At 36.5% G+C, this 20,863-nt stretch overlaps 1 protein-coding gene across 2 annotated transcripts in view; it reads left to right on the forward strand.

Moving 5' to 3' along the window:
• DHX36 (DEAH-box helicase 36) overlaps nt 1-20,863 on the forward strand; it is a 47,555-nt gene that overhangs the window by 8,191 nt on the left and 18,501 nt on the right. For both annotated transcript variants that reach the window (XM_061418024.1, XM_061418031.1), the window contains 12 exons: nt 972-1,142; nt 2,877-2,956; nt 3,984-4,058; nt 4,201-4,367; nt 7,096-7,177; nt 11,108-11,248; nt 11,697-11,799; nt 12,166-12,253; nt 15,032-15,087; nt 16,779-16,843; nt 17,520-17,663; nt 19,865-19,982. In XM_061418024.1, the coding sequence (XP_061274008.1) occupies nt 972-1,142; nt 2,877-2,956; nt 3,984-4,058; nt 4,201-4,367; nt 7,096-7,177; nt 11,108-11,248; nt 11,697-11,799; nt 12,166-12,253; nt 15,032-15,087; nt 16,779-16,843; nt 17,520-17,663; nt 19,865-19,982 (1,290 nt within the window). The remainder of the gene's footprint in view (nt 1-971; nt 1,143-2,876; nt 2,957-3,983; nt 4,059-4,200; nt 4,368-7,095; nt 7,178-11,107; nt 11,249-11,696; nt 11,800-12,165; nt 12,254-15,031; nt 15,088-16,778; nt 16,844-17,519; nt 17,664-19,864; nt 19,983-20,863) is intronic.

Consider the following 20,863-nt stretch of genomic DNA (forward strand, 5'->3'; position numbering starts at 1 on the left):
AGAGTTTAAAAACAGAATTTTCACTTGTAAGTTTGTTTCCTCATACAGTCACCCTGTATAGAATAATATAGTCTCCCATCCTTCCCTGACCTCTCAGTCTTCCTTTGTTCTGACTTGACTTTTCTTAAGGACGGTCTGTTTTGGTCACTCTGTACCTCTTTACTCAGAACAGTGCTTTACGTTCTGTAGACCCCTAGTAAATGCCTTTTGAATGAATGAATCATGGTCTGCTTCTAAATACTTCTGGCTGTTACTTTGTTGGAATTTGTTCTGATATTTATGAGGTATCAGATACATTTTTAAATGGTGAGTTTTCAAGTTAGACTGTTTCATAGATTAAAAATAACTCCTAACACCCTTTTGAAGTAGTGGTGGGATGGTTTTATTAGTACTACTAATTTGAAAATATTCATGTTTATCTATAAGAAGATCTTTCCTGAGTAGGCAGTTTTCCAGATAGTACCTGAATTTTAGTCATTTGATGTAGTTATTTAAAACTTCGCTCTGTTTTAATTATTTAAAAGGGAATAGTCTTAAATTATATTCTTCCTTGTTCTCAAACAGTATACAAAACTTATCCTGTAGACAAAGCCGTATTTATGATTTATAACATAAATCCTTGATGTTCTGAGTAGTTTTTTTCAGGGGATTTGCCTTATATTCAGTAGACCCACATGTCAGCATTCTTTTTAATTAATGTTAATTCTTACATGAATTTATAAGCTGTCTCCTTTTCCTTGTGTGCTTTTCTTTAACAGAGCCATGGCTCTGTTCTTAAAATTTGGTGCCTCATCTCTTGAAAACTGGTAGATCCAGATACCTAAACTGTCAGTATTGCATATAACAGAATTTTCAAGTATTAATATGCTTATTAAAAACAATTAACCTTCAGTTCGGTAAGATTCAGGTAACTTTTCAGACTTAGTCATCATGTGATGGATGTTCTTCACTTTTTTCTCATTTTGAAATAGGAATTGGTAAATATGATTGATAACCATCAGGTAACAGTGATAAGTGGTGAAACCGGTTGTGGAAAAACCACTCAAGTTACTCAGTTCATTTTGGATAACTACATTGAAAGAGGAAAAGGATCTGCTTGTAGGATAGTTTGTACTCAGCCAAGAAGAATTAGTGCCATTTCAGTAAGTAAGCTCTCACTTGTTAAAATTCCCAACTTTTTTTTTCCCATTCTTCTATGTAGTCTTGCTAGAAATTACTGATTTTGAGTGTTGGGGTGATTCTTAATTGGGTTTAAGATATGTTGCTATGAAAGCAAAATTTGGTTAGCAAGTATTTTGTAGTAAAGACCAAGAAATTGAATGATCTCTCTCTTATTGATAACAGATGTTTAGGAGTTCAAGATAAATTGCAAATCCAGGCAATTTTCTATAAAACTAAATGAAAAGCTGATAATGTTTATAGAATTCAGTATGAGCTTCAAATAATCTCCATCATTAGATACTTTACCTTTTACTCCTTGATTCATTTAATACTGTTTTCAGCTGTTTTTTTTCAGTGTATAGGTACTGAATGATAGCAGTATTTCTGATTTTTTAGTGCAATTCAGTATTAGGGAATTAGTCATAGAAAAATAAGGTGTTTGGAGTTTATTTTGAAACAGGTATTAATTGCGTGTTTATTATAGATAACATTGTGTTTAGTTAGATGGCCTAGTTAATATATGAGTTATATGTTCTGTAAAGATGTTTGGGGTTTCTTGCAGCATCAGGTGTACAGTACATTTACTTCAGTGTTATGTAATTCTTTGTGTAAATTTAAATTATGAAGCTTTCCAGTTGTATTTGATTTTATGATAGTGTTATTTATTACATCTCTAAGTCATTTTATACAGAATCTGTGGTCAGGAACTGCATTACCAATTACAGCAATATTTTGTAGCAACTACAGTATATATTTAAGTTATAGTTTCTAAGAAATAACTGTTTTTAAAAAGTAAAGCTGCCATGTTTGTGGGAGGATAATATTCCTAGAAATGGCATAAGTTCATAGAATGGTGAAAAATAAACCACTTTCATTTTAACACTATTATATAGCTAGACTTTGGTTAAAAATCTAATTTTACCGTTTTCACTAAAATATGACTATCAGTTCAGTTCATTTGCTCAGTCGTGTCCGACTCTGCGACCCCATGGACTGCAGCATGCTACTGTAAATTGACAGTAAGGAGAAATGTTAATTAGGTTATTTCGTTGCTTTTTTCCCCCCCAAGATCTGTTGATATTTAAATAGGCAGTTTAATTAACAGGAAAAAGTGAAGTAATGGTCTTAATGTATTCAGGATATGATGATTGGGAAATTTTACATCTGAAGTATTTCTTAAAAGCTAATTGTCATTTTCTATTTCTAACCTCGTAAATCACTGATCTGTCACTAAATGACTGTTGGTTACTTTCAGTTGCACAAATCAGTATTAGTTTATAGGATTTCATCTGTCTAGAGCTTATCTTTAGCAGCCATAATTCTAAGAATTTAACCAAGAGTTAAGAATTAAGCCTGCTAATCTACAAAAAAGAATCAGATAAGAAAATGTATCAAGTATATAGTTACTCTGAAATTATATTCAACCTTTATGAGTTTAGATTAGAATTTCCAACTGTTTTTAAGACAAAGATAGAGAGGACTTATAGAAAGTTGCTTTGGAAATAGGAGGCAGAATTTGAGAGGAAATGAAAAGTAAGCATAAGCAGGTAGTCTTCAGCTCTTAAAGGGAACAGTTTTAGATACCTCAGACTTTAATATGTTTCTCTTGTTATCTAATGAGTAGTGTTTCAACAACTCCAGATTTTCACAGACATTTAGGATATTTACTCTAAAGGAAATGTTTTCTTTGTAACTGTATTTTATTTTAATTAAAGGTTGCAGAGAGAGTGGCTGCAGAAAGGGCAGAATCTTGTGGCAATGGTAATAGTACTGGATACCAGATTCGGCTCCAGAGGTAAAGAGTGTTCACTTGTTTTGTTTTTGGCCATGCCAGGCAGCTTGGGAGATCTTAGTTCACTGACCAGGGATTGAACCTAGGCCCTCAGCAATGAAAGGGCTGAGTCCTAATCAGTGGACCACCAGAGAACTTCCAAGAATGTTCACTTCTTGTTTACAGGTAGATTTTTGTGAAACTTTGAAGTTATCAGAGATTTTTTAAAAAAAAGATTTTCCCCCAAAAGTTTATGCTCATTATTGTTTTTAGAATTAACATTTGTAGTAACTGCAACATAGGCTTGCAACCCACAAGATCATTTTTTTTTGATCCAAATTCAGATTTGAATTGCCATTTTAAGATGTCTTTCGATTCCTGGGTTGGGAAGATCTCCTGGAAAAGGGAATGGTTACCCACTCCAGTGTTCTTGCCTGGAAAATTCCATGGACAGAGGAGCCTGGCATGCTACAGTCCATGGGGATCTCAAAGAGTCAGACATGACTGAGGAACTAACACTTTCACTTCACTTTTTTTTTCACTTTAAGATGTCTTTTACACTAGGAAATGTTCAGAAGGATAACATTTTTCCTGGATATGTTAGTAGACCGTTGCTCGCCTAAAGGAGTGGTACCACCACACAGCCTCTGACTACCTTAAGCTAGTTTGTATTCACAACCCCCATCCCCCTCCACTGTATTTTTGTAGTCCTCTGAAGCTCAAGATTCTGTTTGTCTTTTTAAATGAACTGATTTTCCAGTCACTAAACTGAAGTTGAGTTTCCTAAATATTTGGTCTTTTTCTGAATGGTAGGTCTTGTAAAGAAATCATGAATGTTGTATTTATAGCAAAAATAATGTATAATGAACTTGAAGCTAGTATTTCTCATTACTGTGCTGTAGTAGTTTTGGTAACTGAAAAATTAAGGATGAAGTTTTTCATTAAAACCGAAAGCATTTTTTAAATTGAAGATTTTCTCTTAAACGTTTGTGGTATTTAATAGTTCATCAGTAAAGAAAACCAAGAATTAATTCATGTCTTTTATTCACAGTCGGTTGCCAAGGAAACAAGGTTCTATCTTATATTGTACAACAGGAATCATCCTTCAGTGGCTTCAGTCAGACCCGTGAGTATGTTTCAACGCAGGACATCTAGTTAAACATCATCAAAAGATGTCATTATTACATTGGATTTTATTATTATGTAAAATTAAGATGGTTCTGTTTTTGATTTTGTGCTGAGTAGCAAACTTTATGCTTCTGTTGTAGCCATCTGTCCAGTGTTAGTCACATCGTGCTTGATGAAATCCATGAGAGAAATCTACAGTCAGATGTTTTAATGACTGTTGTTAAAGATCTTCTCAGTTATCGACCTGACCTGAAAGTAGTATTGATGAGTGCAACATTGAATGCTGAGAAGTTTTCCGAATATTTTGGTGAGTAGAATTTATGATTGTTACTTTACAGAGTTATCACAAAACCACTGAATTTAGAAGCAGTTTTTTAAAAAATGTTTTCAGATGTTTAGTGATGCAAGTAGTCAATGTTCAGCAATGCATTATATTTGAATATTTATCTACCCTCTGCCGCTGCTACTAAGTCATTCCAGTCGTGTCCGACTCTGTGCGACTCCATAGATGGCAGCCCACCAGGCTCCTCTGTCCCTGGGATTCTCCAGGCAAGAGTACTGGAGTGGGTTGCCAGTCTCCAATCTACCCTCTCGTAGTTTTTAAAATACTTATTTATTTTTGACTGTGTTGTGTCTGTCACTGCACGGGCTTTTCTCTAGTTGCAGGGAGTAGGGGCTACTCTCTAGTTGTGGTATACAGGCTTCTCATTGCACTGGCTTCACGTTGCAGAGCACAGGCTCTAGGTCCTCAGGCTTAAATAGTTACAGTATATGAGCTCAGTAGTTGGTGGCACATGAACTGCTCCAGAAGCATGTGCTGCTGCTGCTAAGTCACTTCAGTTGTGTCCAGCTCTGTGCGACCCCATCGACAGCAGCCCACCAGGCTCCTCCGTCCATGGGATTTTCCAGGCAAGAGTACTGGAGTGGGTTGCCGTTGCCTTCTCCGCCAGAAGCATGTGAGGTCCTCCCATACCAGCGTTGAACCCATGTCTTCTGCATTGGCAGGCAGATTCTGTACCACTGAGTTCCCAGGGAAACCCTCTCTAGTAGTTTTTTAAATGGTGGCATCATCTCTTGTCTTGTAGTAAAGAGATGTAGCCTTTTGGTGCTATCACCAGATAATTAAGGTGACATTAATAAAGTCAAGCCACAGATTTGAAAAATTTATAAACTTTTTTTGATAGTCTTCTGTAGCTTTTATGTAGTTCAGTTCAGTCGCTCAGTTGTGTCTGACTCTCTGCGACTCCATGAATCGCAGCACGCCAGGCCTCCCTGTCCATCACCAACTCCCGGAGTTCACTCAAATTCACGTCCATCAAGTCAGTGATGCCATCCAGCCATCTCATCCTCTGTCGTCCTCTTTTCCTCCTTCCCCCAATCCCTCCCAGCATCAGAGTCTTTTCCAGTGAGTCAACTCGTCGCATGAGGTGGCCAAAGTACTGGAGTTTCAGCTTTAGCATCATTCCTTCCAAAGAACACCCAGGACTAATCTCCTTTAGGATGGACTGGTTGGACCTCCTTGCAGTCCAAGGGACTCTCAAGAGTCTCCTCCCAACACCACAGTTCAAATGCATCAATTCTTCGGCGCTCAGCTTTCTTCACAGTCCAACTCTCACATTCATACATGACCACTGGAAAAACCATAGCCTTGACTAGATGGACCTTTGTTGGCAAAGTAATATCTCTGCTTTTCAATACACTATCTAGGTTGGTCATAACTTTCCTTCCAAGGAGTAAGCGTCTTTTAATTTCATGGCTGCAGTCACCATCTGCAGTGATTTTGGAGCCCCAAAAATAAAGTCTGACACTGTTTCCACTGTTTCCCCATCTATTTCCCATGAAGTGATGTATCTCAGGCTAAAGTGGCAATTTGCTAATAACAGTGATAACTGTGATATCAGTGATAACTGTGGAATACCCTCAGCTTGGCTGGGTAGAGTATTTGGCCTATCTTCATCAATGCTCATTGATACCTTGTGAGGTAGGTGCTATTCTCATTGTTACAGATGGAAAACAACCTCAGAATAGTTAAGTAGCTTACCCAAGGTTGCATAATTAACAGAGGGTCAGGATGATTTGAAACTAAATTTGAGGGAATTCCCTGGGAGTCTTAGTGCTTTCACTGCTGGGGTCTGGGTTCGATCCCTGGTCAGGGAACTAAGATCCCACAAGTTGCATGGAGTAGCCAAGAAATAACAGAGAACCTAAATTTGAGTAGCTGCAGAGTACATTCTTTTAAAATATGCCTCACTGTCTCTACTGCTCAAATTGGGGAAGGAGGAGAAATGGGAGAACATTAAAATGGAATAGCACTATATTTAATGTGTTTGTAATCAGCCCAGTTGACCCTCAGAGCCTTACTTTGTTTTTGTCTGTCTCAGTCCTTTTGATGAGAAATCCAGAACTAACATTGAGTAAACTTACATAGGTCAGATACATAAGTGTACTCAAAGTTGTGGTGCCACTTCAGTTACTTCCATCTGTGCTGTAACTTTGGCCTTTGTTTACAGAGAATATGGTTTATTTTGTTTGGTACAGAACCTAAATAACATTTAAGTAACAGTACTGAGAGACTTCTTTTTTAACTAGTGATTCTAAAATAGTAAGCAGTAGTTTAATACTTGGTTAGTTCTTGCTGTAACTACTCCTTTCCCTAATTCTGGATGCTACAGAGGTCATTTCACTAAAGGTAGGTTTCACTAAAACTTAGGTTCTCATGGCACCATCTTGGCTAATGATGAAGAGAAATAGACTTAATAGGTCTTGAATCCAACTTAAAATACGCTATTTTTTTTGTATTCTGGGTTACTTTGTAGAACTGTGAGGTTTGTATACAGTTTGATAACAGTAAATTGCTACTGAATGAAGACTAAATGCTGTTTTTATTAAATGAGATATGGAAAAATAAGGTATAGCTGTAAAAGTTTCAGGACCCTTTTCTGAAGTTAAAACTAATGTAGTCATTGTCCTATTCACAGTTAATTTTTTTTTTTTTTACATTTGAATACAGATTTATGTTTTATCTACCATAATAGGTAACTGTCCAATGATACATATACCTGGCTTTACTTTTCCGGTTGTGGAGTATCTTTTGGAAGATATAATTGAAAAAATAAGGTAAGTAAATATTAGTAAGTAAAAGATTAAAAGTACTAATATACTTTAGTATATTAGTATCACTATTTTGTCAAACTTTAGTCTAAGAAACTCACCCTTAACTATTTCTTTCTAAAACATTGTTTTTCCTTAAATCAGGGATTCCCAAACTTAGTTGCACATTGAAATCACTTGGAGTCTTTGAAAATCCACATTGACGCTCATACCATATTATATTACAGAGCCTGGGCTTTAGCCACATATCAGTATTGTCTAAAGACTCCTGGGCAGAAAAGTTTGTGAATCTCTGTCTTTAGTGTTGAACTTCTGTTCTGATTCTCCTCCCTGGTATTCCTTTGCTGGCCTCCATTTCCCACCCTTTAAATATGATATTCCCCTAGAGTTCTCACCTTAGATGTTTCTCACCGTTTTATGATTTCACTGTGCAATCCTATTTCCATGACCATAGTTCCAGGTTTTCAGAACTATTTTCCTACAGCTTTCAGAACTATGGTTTCAAAACTGAATTCTTCCTGAATTCTAAACTTAACTAAATCTATACTCGGCAGCATTCCAGTATCACAGATTTCTTGAACCTCACATTTTTCAAACAAAAACTGTCATCTTATATTTCATTCCCACTGTGCTTCCACCAAAAAAAAAAATCTATGTTGCTTAGTATGCTTTATAATGGTTGCTCCCGTTGTCTTCCACCCGGTTGTTTAAACTCTAAATCACAGTAGCTGGGTGTTTCAAGCAGTTATGTTCCAGGATACGTTAACTGCTTTACACGCTTAGTAACCAAAGTACTGTAAGTCATTCTGTATCCCGTCCCACTTTCCCCCATGAAACCCTGAGAGCTTTCTCCTTGAACATACCTTCTCGTTTTTATTTTTTCTACTTAAGGTCCTTATTGTCTCTCCTATGTTAGTATAAGAGTTTCTCCTGGGCACTGTGGTTTTCACTGTCACAGATGCTGCCATCTGTTTTCCCCAAAACTCTGGTCATGTAAGCTTTCTTCCCTAGGGTATTCCCCTTGAGATTTCTCTTTGAAAACTAGTTGAAGAACCTTTGTTGCTTTGTCATGGCCTAGAGCAGAGCAGCTCAGCTGGTATGCCCAAGTTATGATCCCATTCACGCTGGCCTTTAGCTGCTAGCAGGCTTCTCGAGGAGCCATCAGAATTACCTTAGTGTCACTTGATGAGAGAGGGCTGAAGGCACAGACCCACAGGATCAGGTTCCAGCTTCTTAGCCTGTCACCCCAAGGCTCTTTACAGTCTGGCCCTGTCTGTCTAGTGGCATGCATTATGCCACTTCTCTTATGCACTGTCTCTTCTATGCCAGCTTGTGCCCTTTATTTCATAGTTTTATGCTTTGTTACATGCTGTTTCCTCCTTTATTTGCCACCTTCTCCACTTTTCATATGTAAACTATTATGTAAGAACAAATCCCTGCCCATTCAGCCTTCTCTGATAACCTCTCACAGTGAGTTACCTTCTCAGCAAGACTGCCAGAGCACTTTTATCATATCTCTTGTACCGCTTACCTTATTGCCATGTGATATGTCTTGTTATATATGTCTCTTGCACTAGATTTCAAATTTTCAAAGTGGAAGATTTTGTCCTATGCATCTTTGTAACTAGTACATAGCACAGTGCCTGGCCTATAGTAAACATCTGAAAACTAAATGGACAGATGTAGAAACATTTGTGCTGAGATTTTTCAAGATTCCACAGCTTACTTGTTAAAGGAGAAAACCAGAAAGTGATGGTGGGAAGGTGAGAACAAAGATCCTACTGCATATTTTACATGGGGAAAAGTCAGCTGAATTTTGAATGGACATCTATATAACATATTTTTGAAACTATATGGCTTGCACTGTGCACTAAGATCTGAGAAAAAACAAGGGAACAACTCATTACACAACTTTGGAGCTTGTATCTAGATAGGGATACATACAGGCTGTTATTCTTAAGGAGTACACTCTGGTCATACTCTCATGACCAGAGTTTTGGGGAAAACAGATGGCAGCATCTCTGAGAGTGAAGACCACAGTGCCCTCAGAGAAACTCTTATACTAACATAGGAGAGAGAATAAGGACCTTAAGTAGAAGAAGTAAAAACGAGAAGGTATGTTCAAGGAGAAAGCTCTCAGGGTTTTCATGGAGGAAGGTGGGACGGGATACAGAATGACTTAACAGTTCTTTGGTTACTGTTCTGGGTAAGTGAAGAGTGTGTAAGGCAGGGATAGCGTGGACAAGTCAGGAAAGCAGTGAGGTCGGCAGGCCAAGGAGGGAAATGTGTGTCAGGGAGGAACATGTTAAAGTGAAAGAGTGTATGTTGGTCTTCCATGCTCTGGTTAGATCATCAATGCTCATATATTTTTATGTTCTCCCTCCTCAGTTCCACTTTCAACCACGTGGCCCCGTTTCTTACCATAGCACATTAACCAGTTGTTTTCTAAGGTAATAACAGGCAACAACCTGACAGTAGAACAAGATTCAGGGACCAGTAATCTAACATAACATAAAGATGAATTGCTTCTTAAGGTCTCCAGAAGGCAGTGCATGTACACGGAATTGTAGTTAAGGGGAGTCTCTTGAAGCAACAGATAGTATCTGTGCACTTGTTCTGTAGCCAGCGCAAGAGGGGACGTGAAGTAGGGTAGTCATTGGATAGAAGTTTTCAGCAGAGGCCCCACCTATTCCTTTTCCAGAGGAAGAGCTGCTCTGCAGGGAAGTAGGAAAGAAAATAGGTGAGATATTATGGAGGGTTGTGATTGGGTACTTGGGGATGGGGGGCTAAAGGTTACCTCTGATCCTATAATTGCTGGGAAGGGAGCCAGCTGTGGGTCCATCCTGCTGACTAGATTAATTTCTGTCTCAGGTTGCCCTACCTCACAGTGGTGCCTTTATATGTATCGAAGACTTAGGGGAGTCCTGGGTCACAGGTACTGAATAGGGAAGGGGATTGATGAATTCTTTGGGGTGTCCGCTATATGTCAGGCACCATGCTTTATCCCTTCTTTTTCATTCTCATGTCAGTACTGTTAAAAGAGTATTAATCTCTCAAATAAGAAAACTAAAAGCCAGAGCCTTATACCTTTTCCAAGGTCACATAGCTAGTCAGTGGCAGAGCAGGGACATCAGTCCCAATCTGTCTGACTCACAAAGCCCATGCTTCACACCCCCCATTCTTTCTAGATGCTCTCATCTAGGTTAACTCCGAGAGGCTTTGGGGTTAAAGTATAGGTTTATTTTTCTTTGTCTCTCTCCACTCCCATGCCTCTCACAACTCACTTATGGTAGGTGACGTGCACTGCAGCATAGTGAAGTCAAAGCATAGCACTGGACTGACTTGTAAGACATCTGAATGCTGATTCTGGTTCTGCCATTGTCTTTAAGACCTAGCAGAACTAAGTAGTTCTCAAGCATGAGTCTATGGATCTACAGACCGTTATAAATACACTGAATCTCCTGGGGCACTAAATAAAATTGCTGGATGAGCAGACCCCAGCCAGACCTATTGTATTCAAATCACAAGGTATAGGATTGAGGAATCTCTTTTACAAACTCCACAGGCAATTATTTGTGCTCAGGTTTAGAAACCTCTTATATTCAAAATCTGAGTCTTCTAGGCAATTGTTAACTATTATTTTGAACCTATATTAATGTTAACTTTTGATATAAAAGTAAATTCAAACTTAAAGATGGTAGTTACTCAACCATTTAAATTTTTATTGCCGATAGAGCTTTTACATACTTTCATAAAGAATGATTTTAATCTAAAATGTTACGTGTTCATATTTGTAGATAAAAAATTTAACTAGTATTTACTAGAAAGTATAGTGAAGATGTTCTTTAAAATTTTTTAAAATCCTAAAAAGTCAGAGATGTTAGTGAAAACCAATTTTAAACAAAGTGAAGCTATTTAAGAGTATTTTTATTTTAGATATGTTCCAGAACAAAAAGAACACAGATCCCAGTTTAAGAAAGGTTTCATGCAAGGGCATGTGAATAGACAAGAAAAAGAAGAAAAAGAAGCAATCTATAAAGAACGCTGGCCAGGTTATCTAAGGGAATTGAGACAAAGGTAAGTCTGTTTTTGTTTGAAAGTGAGAACGTAGTGGCTAAACAAGATGCAGGTTTGTCTTGACTTTGTACATATTTAAGGGTAGCATTGTTGTTTAGTCACTCAGTGGTATCCAGCTCTTTTGTTATTTAGTCACTAAATGTAGCCTGCTAGGCCTCTCTGTCCATGGGGTTTCCCAGGCAAGAATACTGGAGTGTCATCTACATTGGCAGGCGGATTCTTTACTGCTGAGCTACCAGAGAAGCCCTGAGGATAACATTTCGAGTCTCATATTCTAGCTGGATACTCTACTGATTTGACTTGTAAACACTATCATAATCGCAGTATTTCTTTTTATTTATTATGTTTTCCCATTTGCAGATTGAGTTAATTTTAAAATTTTATAAGTAAGTTAATTAAATGTCAGGAAACTGTCAAGTATTTCATGACTTTATATTTGACTTGATAGGTATTCTGCAAGCACTGTAGATGTTGTAGAAATGATGGATGATGAAAAAGTTGATCTGAATTTGATTGCTGCCCTTATTCGATACATTGTTTTGGAAGAAGAGGTTAGTTTTGTTTTTTTTTTAATTTTCAAAAGTGAAACATTTCAGTTTCATATCAAGGACTTGAAAAAATTTTTTCTTAAATGCTTTTAAAAAAATAATCTTTGGAGGAAACAGCTTTTGATACCAGGAGCAAGAATTTCAAAATACCAAAATGATTTAGCAGTTTGACCTGTTTGAAGAAAAGACTCAACAAACGAAATGTCTGGATTATAAATCCTATTTTTAAAAAGCAAACTCTTTAGTTATAATTAGTAACTAAAAGTTATCTTGAGCTAATATAATTTTAACAAAGACTTAATTGTGCACAGAATTATACTCTTATTTTGTTATGTGATCCTTTATAACAGTTATTTCCCTTCTGCATAGGATGGTGCAATATTGGTCTTTCTACCAGGCTGGGACAACATTAGCACTTTACACGATCTCTTGATGTCACAAGTGATGTTTAAATCAGGTATTTTAGAAATGTATTTTTATTGCCGTTCTAAGAATGGTACTTGAGTTATGTGTAGCCTGGTTATTTTCTTTGATTTGAGTCCAAGTTGAGTTTTTTCAAAAGTTGGATTTTTTTTCCCCCCCTAAAGTTCTGGGTCAGAGATGAAGATGGTAGATACATAGTGAAGTTCCTTATTTAGATTTATGGTGAGACTGTTTCCCCTCTCTGCCTAAATTTGCCCAATAAAATCGAGTCTTTGGCATTTGAGGTTTTTGTTTCTTCACTCACTTCTGCAATTAGTTGGGCAGAAAAGAAGTTTGAATTTATCCTCTTAGGCCAATATTTCTCAGCTCTAACTGTACAACAGTCACTCATGGCACTTCTTTAAAAATGCAGACCCAGATCGCACCCTCACGCCAGATATTAGAATGTGACCTGCCAAATGTTAAATGTGACCTGAACATCTGAAGTTTAAAAAAAAAAAATTCTCAGATGATCTGATTGTTTAATAGGATGTTTTGAAAGATACAGCCTCTTATGTTTTAGAGAAATGCATTGGAACATTTTTCTCCTGTGAAATTATAGCTTTTTCCGGAGTCACTGTTAACTTTAGTAAAATCAAAGCAAATTCCATTTAGTATTTTAAATAGTTCTGAATATACTTCCTAGCCTTACTCTGTTGAAGTGCTTTGATACATTTTACTTTTTTAAAACACTGAAAAATATTTTGATCTAATTTTATTGGCTAAAATACTTTTAAAATCCCATCATGGCAATGCCCTCAAATCATTCACTATAATTAATTGTCTATTCTCTCACTGCAAAAATATTTTGTTTGATTACTATGACTTCTCTATAATGAAATTCTACTTTCTGTTTTCCTCATCATTGGTAACTTGTGTATAGAAAAAGTATAGGTCGTGATTCAACTATACAACCATATATATTTTTTAAAACAGAAATACTTCTCTGGCAACTTTGGCCTTTCCTTCCCCCATCATAAACTCTATTATATGATCTACTTTTAGTTTTAAAAATGTGAGTGTGTATGTATTTTCCAAGAAAAATGTGGAGATCATTTTGGAGGAAGTAGGGAAAGGGTATAATTCATTGTCTTTCTGATTTCTGATTTAATTATACTCAGGGATGGAAGTATTAATTTATAGTTCTACCACCAGCTTCAGTTCAGTGGCTGAGTCGTGTCTTACTCTTTGGAACCCCATGGACTGCAGCATGCCAGGCTTCCCTGTCCAAACACCTGGAGATTGCTCAAATTCATCTCCATCGAGTTGGTGATGTCATCCAACCATCTCATCCTCTGTCATCCCCTTCTCCTGCCTTCAGTCTTTCCCAGCATCAGTGTCTTTTCCAGTGAGTCAGTTCTTCATATCAGGTGGCCAAAGTATAACCACCAGTTTAATTTCTTTTAAAGAAAATCTTTCAAAAATTAAACATTCCTAATCTTTATCATTGTTTTGATTTCCCTGGTTGCTCAGAGGGTAAAGTGCCTGTCTACAATGTGGGAGACCTGGGTTCGATCCCTGGGTCGGGAAGATCCCCTGGAGAAGGAAATGGCAATCCACTCCAGTACTATTGCCTGGAAAATCCCATGGACAGAGGAGCCTGGTAGGCTACAGTCCATGGGGTTGCAAAGAGTAGGACACCACTGAACTACTTCACTTTCACTTTTCACTTTCAATCTTTATCATCGTCTGATAATCCAATCCATAATCAGATTTTCCCATTTTTTCCCCCAAAGTATCTTTCACAACTAGCTTGCTTAGACTGTAGAAAAAGTCAGACTGATAAATCGTTTAGTTTTAGAATGGTACTTCCATCTTCCCTTTTCTTTCCCCATGGTGGAAAAGACTAGGTTCTACTTTCTGAAGATGTCTAAATCTTTATAGTATCATTTCATTTGATCATCTCTTAATCCTGTTTTCCTGCCAGCTGGAAGTTATATCTGAAGGCTTGATTCAATTCAAGTTAAGTTAGAGTGGATGTATTTCATACTGTGTCACAGAGATAAGTAATTGAAGGTATTCTTTGTCAAGCACTATTTGACAGCTTTTTACAGTTGAGAAGGGTCATAAAGGCTGTGGAAAGCACTGTATCTCCTGAGTAACAGCAGTTCTCTTTCTTGGAAAATACAACTACAATACAGGAATGTCTTCTGGACATTCTTGCCAGAGATTTAAGTTAGGTTACACTTTGGTAGCTATATCTGGCTGAAATTTACCCTTGTTTCTGTGACTCTCTCTCTCCTTCCCATTACTTACTACATCAAACTGTCTGTTGACTGATAATCATGAATGGGCTTGAGCAACTTGATTTTGAAACCTAAAACTTCCTATATTCCTAACAAAATTATTTTTTTTAATGTGGGCGACTTTTGGAATGTATTACATTTTACCAATGCTATTTCTTTATTTTAAGTGGACATGGAAATTTAATAAATAATTTGCTTTAAAATTTTCTTTGATTAAAGTAGGATTACCCAAAGTCTACAAACATATTCACCCATATTAAATAAAATCCTTTGATCTTTAGTTAGTGGTGGGAATGGAGTTAATGTTTTGTTTTGTATTTTTTGTAATATAATTTGAAAAGGTTGCTACCAACTTTTCAGCATTGTATAAGAATTGAGAATTTGCAGAAAAAATATTAACAAGTATATAAAATGTATATACTTGGTCTGATTGTACATAAGACTATAAATTAAGAATTACCATGTATTTTTTATGGAATTTTCTGCAGCTGTTTATCTTAAAGTTTAATTTTCTTCTTAATTTTTAGACAAGTTTATTATTATACCTTTACATTCTCTGATGCCTACAGTTAACCAGACGCAGGTATGTTGTTAAATTTATCTTTCAAACTGAGGCAAGCTTTAAGGACTGCTTATTGTATGTTTTGTTTTATTTTTGAAAGCACATTTTAAAATAGTAATCCATACAAAAAATACTTCTTTGAGAACCTTTGCAAATGAGTCTTCAGGGAATGACTGCACAAAAATTTGGATAAGAGAGGGTAATCCATGAATCACATTAGTTTCATCAGCATTAGGGAAACATTTAAGGGTTGCTTTTATCAATAGCTTGTTTGGGTTTCCTGAATAAAATGAAAAGGTATGTGAAAGCCAATAAAAATATTCAACCTAGCAATGAATAATCTATGACATACACAGTTTGATACTGAGATTTTGATTTAACAGAATTAGTACATTTATAGGCATGAGATTTCAGTGATGTATTATTAATTATGGTTTTGGATGTTTTGACTTTGTCAGATTCAGAGATCTCTAGTTAGAATGAACAGTGCATTCCCAAAGGAAAGGTAATTTTCTACTGTGTTTGCAGGCCCTGGTAGAATGAAATGGATCCATTTTTTCCACTCTGTAAGAAATAATATACATATTTTTAATTGAGGGCTTTTTACTATCTCTACTAGTATGATAGTTCTGAGTAAGGCTCAGCTAGCTAGATTAGGTACAGTGTGCATGTCTGAGGGAAGAGAAGAGGAAAGACAGAGCTCTTGATCCCAAAGATTGAACAAAAGAGTATGTGGTGTGGAAGTACTTCCATCGCTCATGCCGTGACCATAAAATATTGATTCCTTTGCTAGAGGATATGTGACTAGACTGGCAAACAACATTTTCTCTTATTACCATTTTTATAAATGAGACGAGTTTATGATTTTTTTTTTTGTTTGCTTTTCAGCCAAGTGGTGTCTACCATCATGACGTAGGATTTATTATGTGAAGGGGATCTTTTTAAGTCCATTTCAGTCTAAGTAGCTGGTATACAGTGGTACAGCTAGCTGGCATGCATTCTGATGATTGGGCATGTGCCTTATTGGTTGGTGTCATCTGTATGTCTGTACATGCTCAGTTAATCAGTTGTGACTGACTCTTTGCAACTCCGTGGACTGTAGTCCACCAGGTTCCTCTGTCCATGGAATTTTCCAGACAAGAACACTGGAGTAGGTTGTCATTTTCTACTCCAGGAGAATCTTTCCGACCCAGGGATCAAACCCTGCATCTCTTGTGTATCCCCCATTGGCAGGTAGATTCTTTACCGCTGAGCCACCTGGGAAGCCCTGTTTTTATCTGTATAGTTTTTAAGTAATTCATAATTCTTTACACTTCTGTCCCTTTCCCTTAAAAAATTTGACAGCACAATAAACGTTTGCATTCTGCAGCATTTAAAAAAAATTTTTTTAAGTTACCATATTTAAATATTAATAATTTTGTATACCACTTAAATATAAATTAAAATAATCTGTAAATTATAACCTTTCATTTGAAATCTTTATTTGTGATAGGGTTTTGATATCTAAGGGAGATTTGGTTTACCATAAGGGAATTTTGTGATATTAAAGATGATGTATAAGATATGACTGTATCTATAAATATTAGATGCATATGTCAGTGAATAAACACAGAATTGCTAAAAGTGAGCAGTACTTGAAGTAATTACTTTAATTGTAAGAATGGATGTATCAGAAATTCACTCTTGGGATTTTGATGTATGTATTCTTGCAGGTGTTTAAAAGAACTCCTCCTGGTGTTCGGAAAATAGTTATTGCTACCAACATTGCAGAGACTAGGTAAAAATTGTTTTTTAATTCCCAACTACTAATGATTACATTTGTTTTGAGCACTATTAACAGTTAACATACCTTAATCTTTTTTCTACAAAATACTTTGTAATTTCTTTAAACCTATTTTAATTTAGTTGCAGTGAACATGGGTTGTTTTTTGTTTGTTTGTTTTAGCCTCTTCAGAAATAGGCTTTTAAGTGATTGATTTAAAGCTTCCCTAAAGAAGCATGGGGACTGAGGTCAGTACTTCTGGTTGGGAGTAGAATTGATAGATTGTTTGGTAATCAGTTATATATACTCTTAAAATTATTCCATTGGAGATACTAATATACCAGTACAATCATTGCAACAGATTGTTCTGCAGAAGCTGGTGTTAATTCATGGCACTGGAGGGCTCAGAGAGCTAGTTACAAAAGTCCTCAGGCAAGCTGTGAAGTTTAACTGAGGGCAGATAAGAATTGTGCACGTGATCTGTAGAAAGGGCACTGTGCTGCCACTGAAGCTGCTGATGCTGCCTGTGATGCGGTGTCTGATCCCCACTTGTAAATGTGGAAGAGTGGTGAAAATCCTAAACTACTGATTCAATAAAAAGTGTTTTAAGATCCCTGTCTGTAGATCTGGTATAGGCTAATATGCTTTAGATGTGTTTTTAACAATTTTTATGTATTTGTTTTCCAAACAGCATTACCATTGATGATGTAGTTTATGTAATAGATGGAGGAAAAATAAAGGAGACGCACTTTGACACACAGAACAACATCAGTACAATGTCTGCTGAGTGGGTCAGTAAAGCCAACGCTAAACAGAGGAAGGGTCGAGCTGGAAGGTAAGATCAGACCTTTGAAGTCCTTACAAAAACACCAAAAATTTTGTGTACCAAATTTACTTAAGGAAGTTCCCTTTCATCTTTTTAAAAACTTAACTGCAGCATGTTTTTACTCCCCAGCAGATGGGGGAGTCGTTTTAATCATAGTTGTTTTGGGAAAAGTATCTGTCAGGTTTTTTATTTTATGGTTTTTCTACCTCTAATTCCTCATTCTGGTTAATTAAAGTTAATATTCTTATTAGCTATATTATCTGTGATTGTGTTTCTTTTTTAAACATATTACTAATAATGATTGCTATTAATAATACTTGAATGTCAGATCATCCTCTAGAGACTTATACACATTAACTTGCTTAATCCTCCCACAGTGCTGTGAAGTAGGTTATTATCTCTCTTTTGAGGGTAAAGAAACTAAGGTATAGAAAAATAAAGTCATCTAAAGTCATCTCTCCAAAGTCACACAGCGTTACAAGTAGCAGAGCCAGGAATTTGAATTTAGGTGGTTTGGTTCCACAGCCTGGGCTCCTAATCACTATACTTCACAGCTGTACTGGTTTTTCACTATGAGTTACCAAGGAAAATCCTTTTTCCCACTTACGTGATAGCATGAGAAATAAAAATACCTTTTTTTTGTTTGTTTGGTTGCCCGTGGTATTTTTTGTGGTGAGCAGGAGCTACTCTTCCTGAAGTGCATGTGCTTCTCATGGTGATGGTTTCTCTTGTTGGGGCGCACAAGCTCTAGGCGCACGGGATTCAGAAATTGTGGCATGTGGGCTCTAGAGTGCAATCCCAGTACTTGTGGTGCACGGGCTTAGTTGTTCTGCAGTATGTGGGATCTTCTTCGACCCAGGGATCGAACTTCTGTCCTCTGCATTGGTAGGCAGATTCTTACTCACTGTACCACCAGGGAAGTCCAGTACCTCTGTTTTAATGATCAGAGAAAAGATTTGCCTATAACACAAATAATTGCCCTTATTACTTGTTTTAATGCATACTTCAGAATATTTTACACCCTAACTCATACGAGTGATAGAATCATGTCTGGAGTTTGAAGAGTTTTTATTTTACCTCTTACATGTAGAATAAACAAGATTTCCCTTAATTTTCAAGGAGTTAAAAAAAAATCTTTTGACAGACCATTTATCAGCCTTTTAATAAGTTTATACTATATATTTAAAGCTGTCGCTCATTATGTTTGCAGATTATTCCAGTGTAACTTGTCTTCAGGTAGTGTATTGGATTATGCAGTTGGTGCTCTTGAGTCATAGTCCTGGCTTAGTCCAAGAAGTGTACCTTCTACTCTATTAAGAGGGGATAATTTGATTGGGAGCCTAGCAAGATTGAGGTTTCCCCATGCAGACCAGTCACTAAATGTAAAGTATTGCATTTTATAGAATTCTTCATCCCCACTAACCTGGTGAAAGTTAATTGTGGGATTGCAGTGTTTTTGTTGATGTTTTTAATTAAAGCATAGTTGGTTTACAGTGTTGCTTTAGTTTCTGCTGTACCACACAGTGATTCAGCTTTTATATATATATATATAGTATTTTAATTCAAAGGGAAAATAGTCCCCTGTGGGCTCTATGATACAGATTTCCTTTAGCAAAGCTAATTAAGATTGATAATTATTTTGAAGGCCAGTGCAAACTGTTTATTATGTGGTCCTTGGTGGAGATCCTATAGATAGGTAATGGGTCCTCTGAGCCACCAGATAAGCCCATCATTCAGATCAGTAGATGCAAATAAGGAAAAAAATTGTTTCCAACATCTCTCTGAGAGTTCACTAGATAGCACATACCTAAGAGCTTTTAAAATAATAATAGGTTAACCTAATAACAGGATTTGTTACATAAAGTGCTCACAAGGCCCAGAGATTAACCTATGTATACTGCTGATTTTGTGTCAACCAATCTGGAGTCTGTGAGAAACAGGTAACCAAATTTTATTGGTAGGAGGAGGGAACCTTGTCTTTTTTAGCACTAGGACTTAGGATTAGTGGATTTAAGCTTATTCAGAAAAGATGCGGAAAAGGAATATATGAATAACAATGAAGTAACAAGTAAATTAGTTATGATGTGGCTTGTAAGAAATAGATATTGACTGCTTTCCCTGCCTTTTCTTTTCTCTGGAATTCTAAAAGTCACTGATAATACTTACCTGCCCACCCCCCTCCTTGTTGTTGGTTTTTTTTCTTTTTAAAGAGTTCAACCTGGTCATTGCTATCATCTATATAACAGTCTTAGAGCAAGCCTTCTAGATGACTATCAACTGCCAGAAATTTTAAGAACGCCTTTGGAAGAACTTTGTTTACAGATAAAGGTAAATTAAGTGGGAGAATTAAAGTAAATAAGGTTCTAGTTTTCAGCATGTTTTATAGAGGAAAGTAATACGTTAATCTGCCAGAAAGAATTTAGACCACCATTTGTTTTTGTGTTAGTACAGTTTGACCCCTGAGCAGCCTGAGGGTTAGACTTGCAAGGTATCCCTTCTCTGCCTCAGAAAATGACTCACCCAAGGGTGGGTCATTAAAACAGCTTGGTTAGAATCCAGAGTCAGACCCTAGTCCTGTTGATTCTACATGTTGTGTTTGCTGATTGAACACAAACTTTGCCCTGCACTTAGTTAATTTAAAGGTCTGTAAAATGAAAATACAAGTACTATATTTTTTGGGAAAAAAATCTGCATAGACATGAACTTACGCAGTTCAAAATCGATAAACTGTAAACTGTTTTTAAGCTTCTGTCACGTGTATATTAAACAGCTTTTAATTACATACCGCTCCAGAGCCAGACTATCTGGGATTGAATCCCAAGTCTTGTGGCAAGCTAGTTCTTTTATATTGGGCAAGTTATTTAAATTAACTTCATAAAATTCTTAGAACAGTGCCTGGCACATGGGAAGTGTTCAGTAAATCTTAGCTACTGTCACTACATCTTAAGATTCCCTCATTATAAACTACTTACCGTTTTTTTTTTAGCATCATATATTTGATAAAATTAGCCACCTTATTTTGAAGATAATCGGTAATCAACTTGTTGAGATTTTAACCTGCTACTTTTCTCATTAATTGAGTTAGTGGGTGTTGAAAGTAGTATGTTGGCCTTTAAACATTTAGAATCACAAACATAATTTTCACTTATTCTGGTGAAATAACTAACTGGAAAATCGTGTATAGGTTTGCTTTATTTGAGTGAGTGACA

The sequence above is a fragment of the Bos javanicus genome, chromosome 1, assembly GCF_032452875.1.
Source record: "Bos javanicus breed banteng chromosome 1, ARS-OSU_banteng_1.0, whole genome shotgun sequence".
Taxonomy (NCBI): Eukaryota; Metazoa; Chordata; class Mammalia; order Artiodactyla; family Bovidae; genus Bos; species Bos javanicus.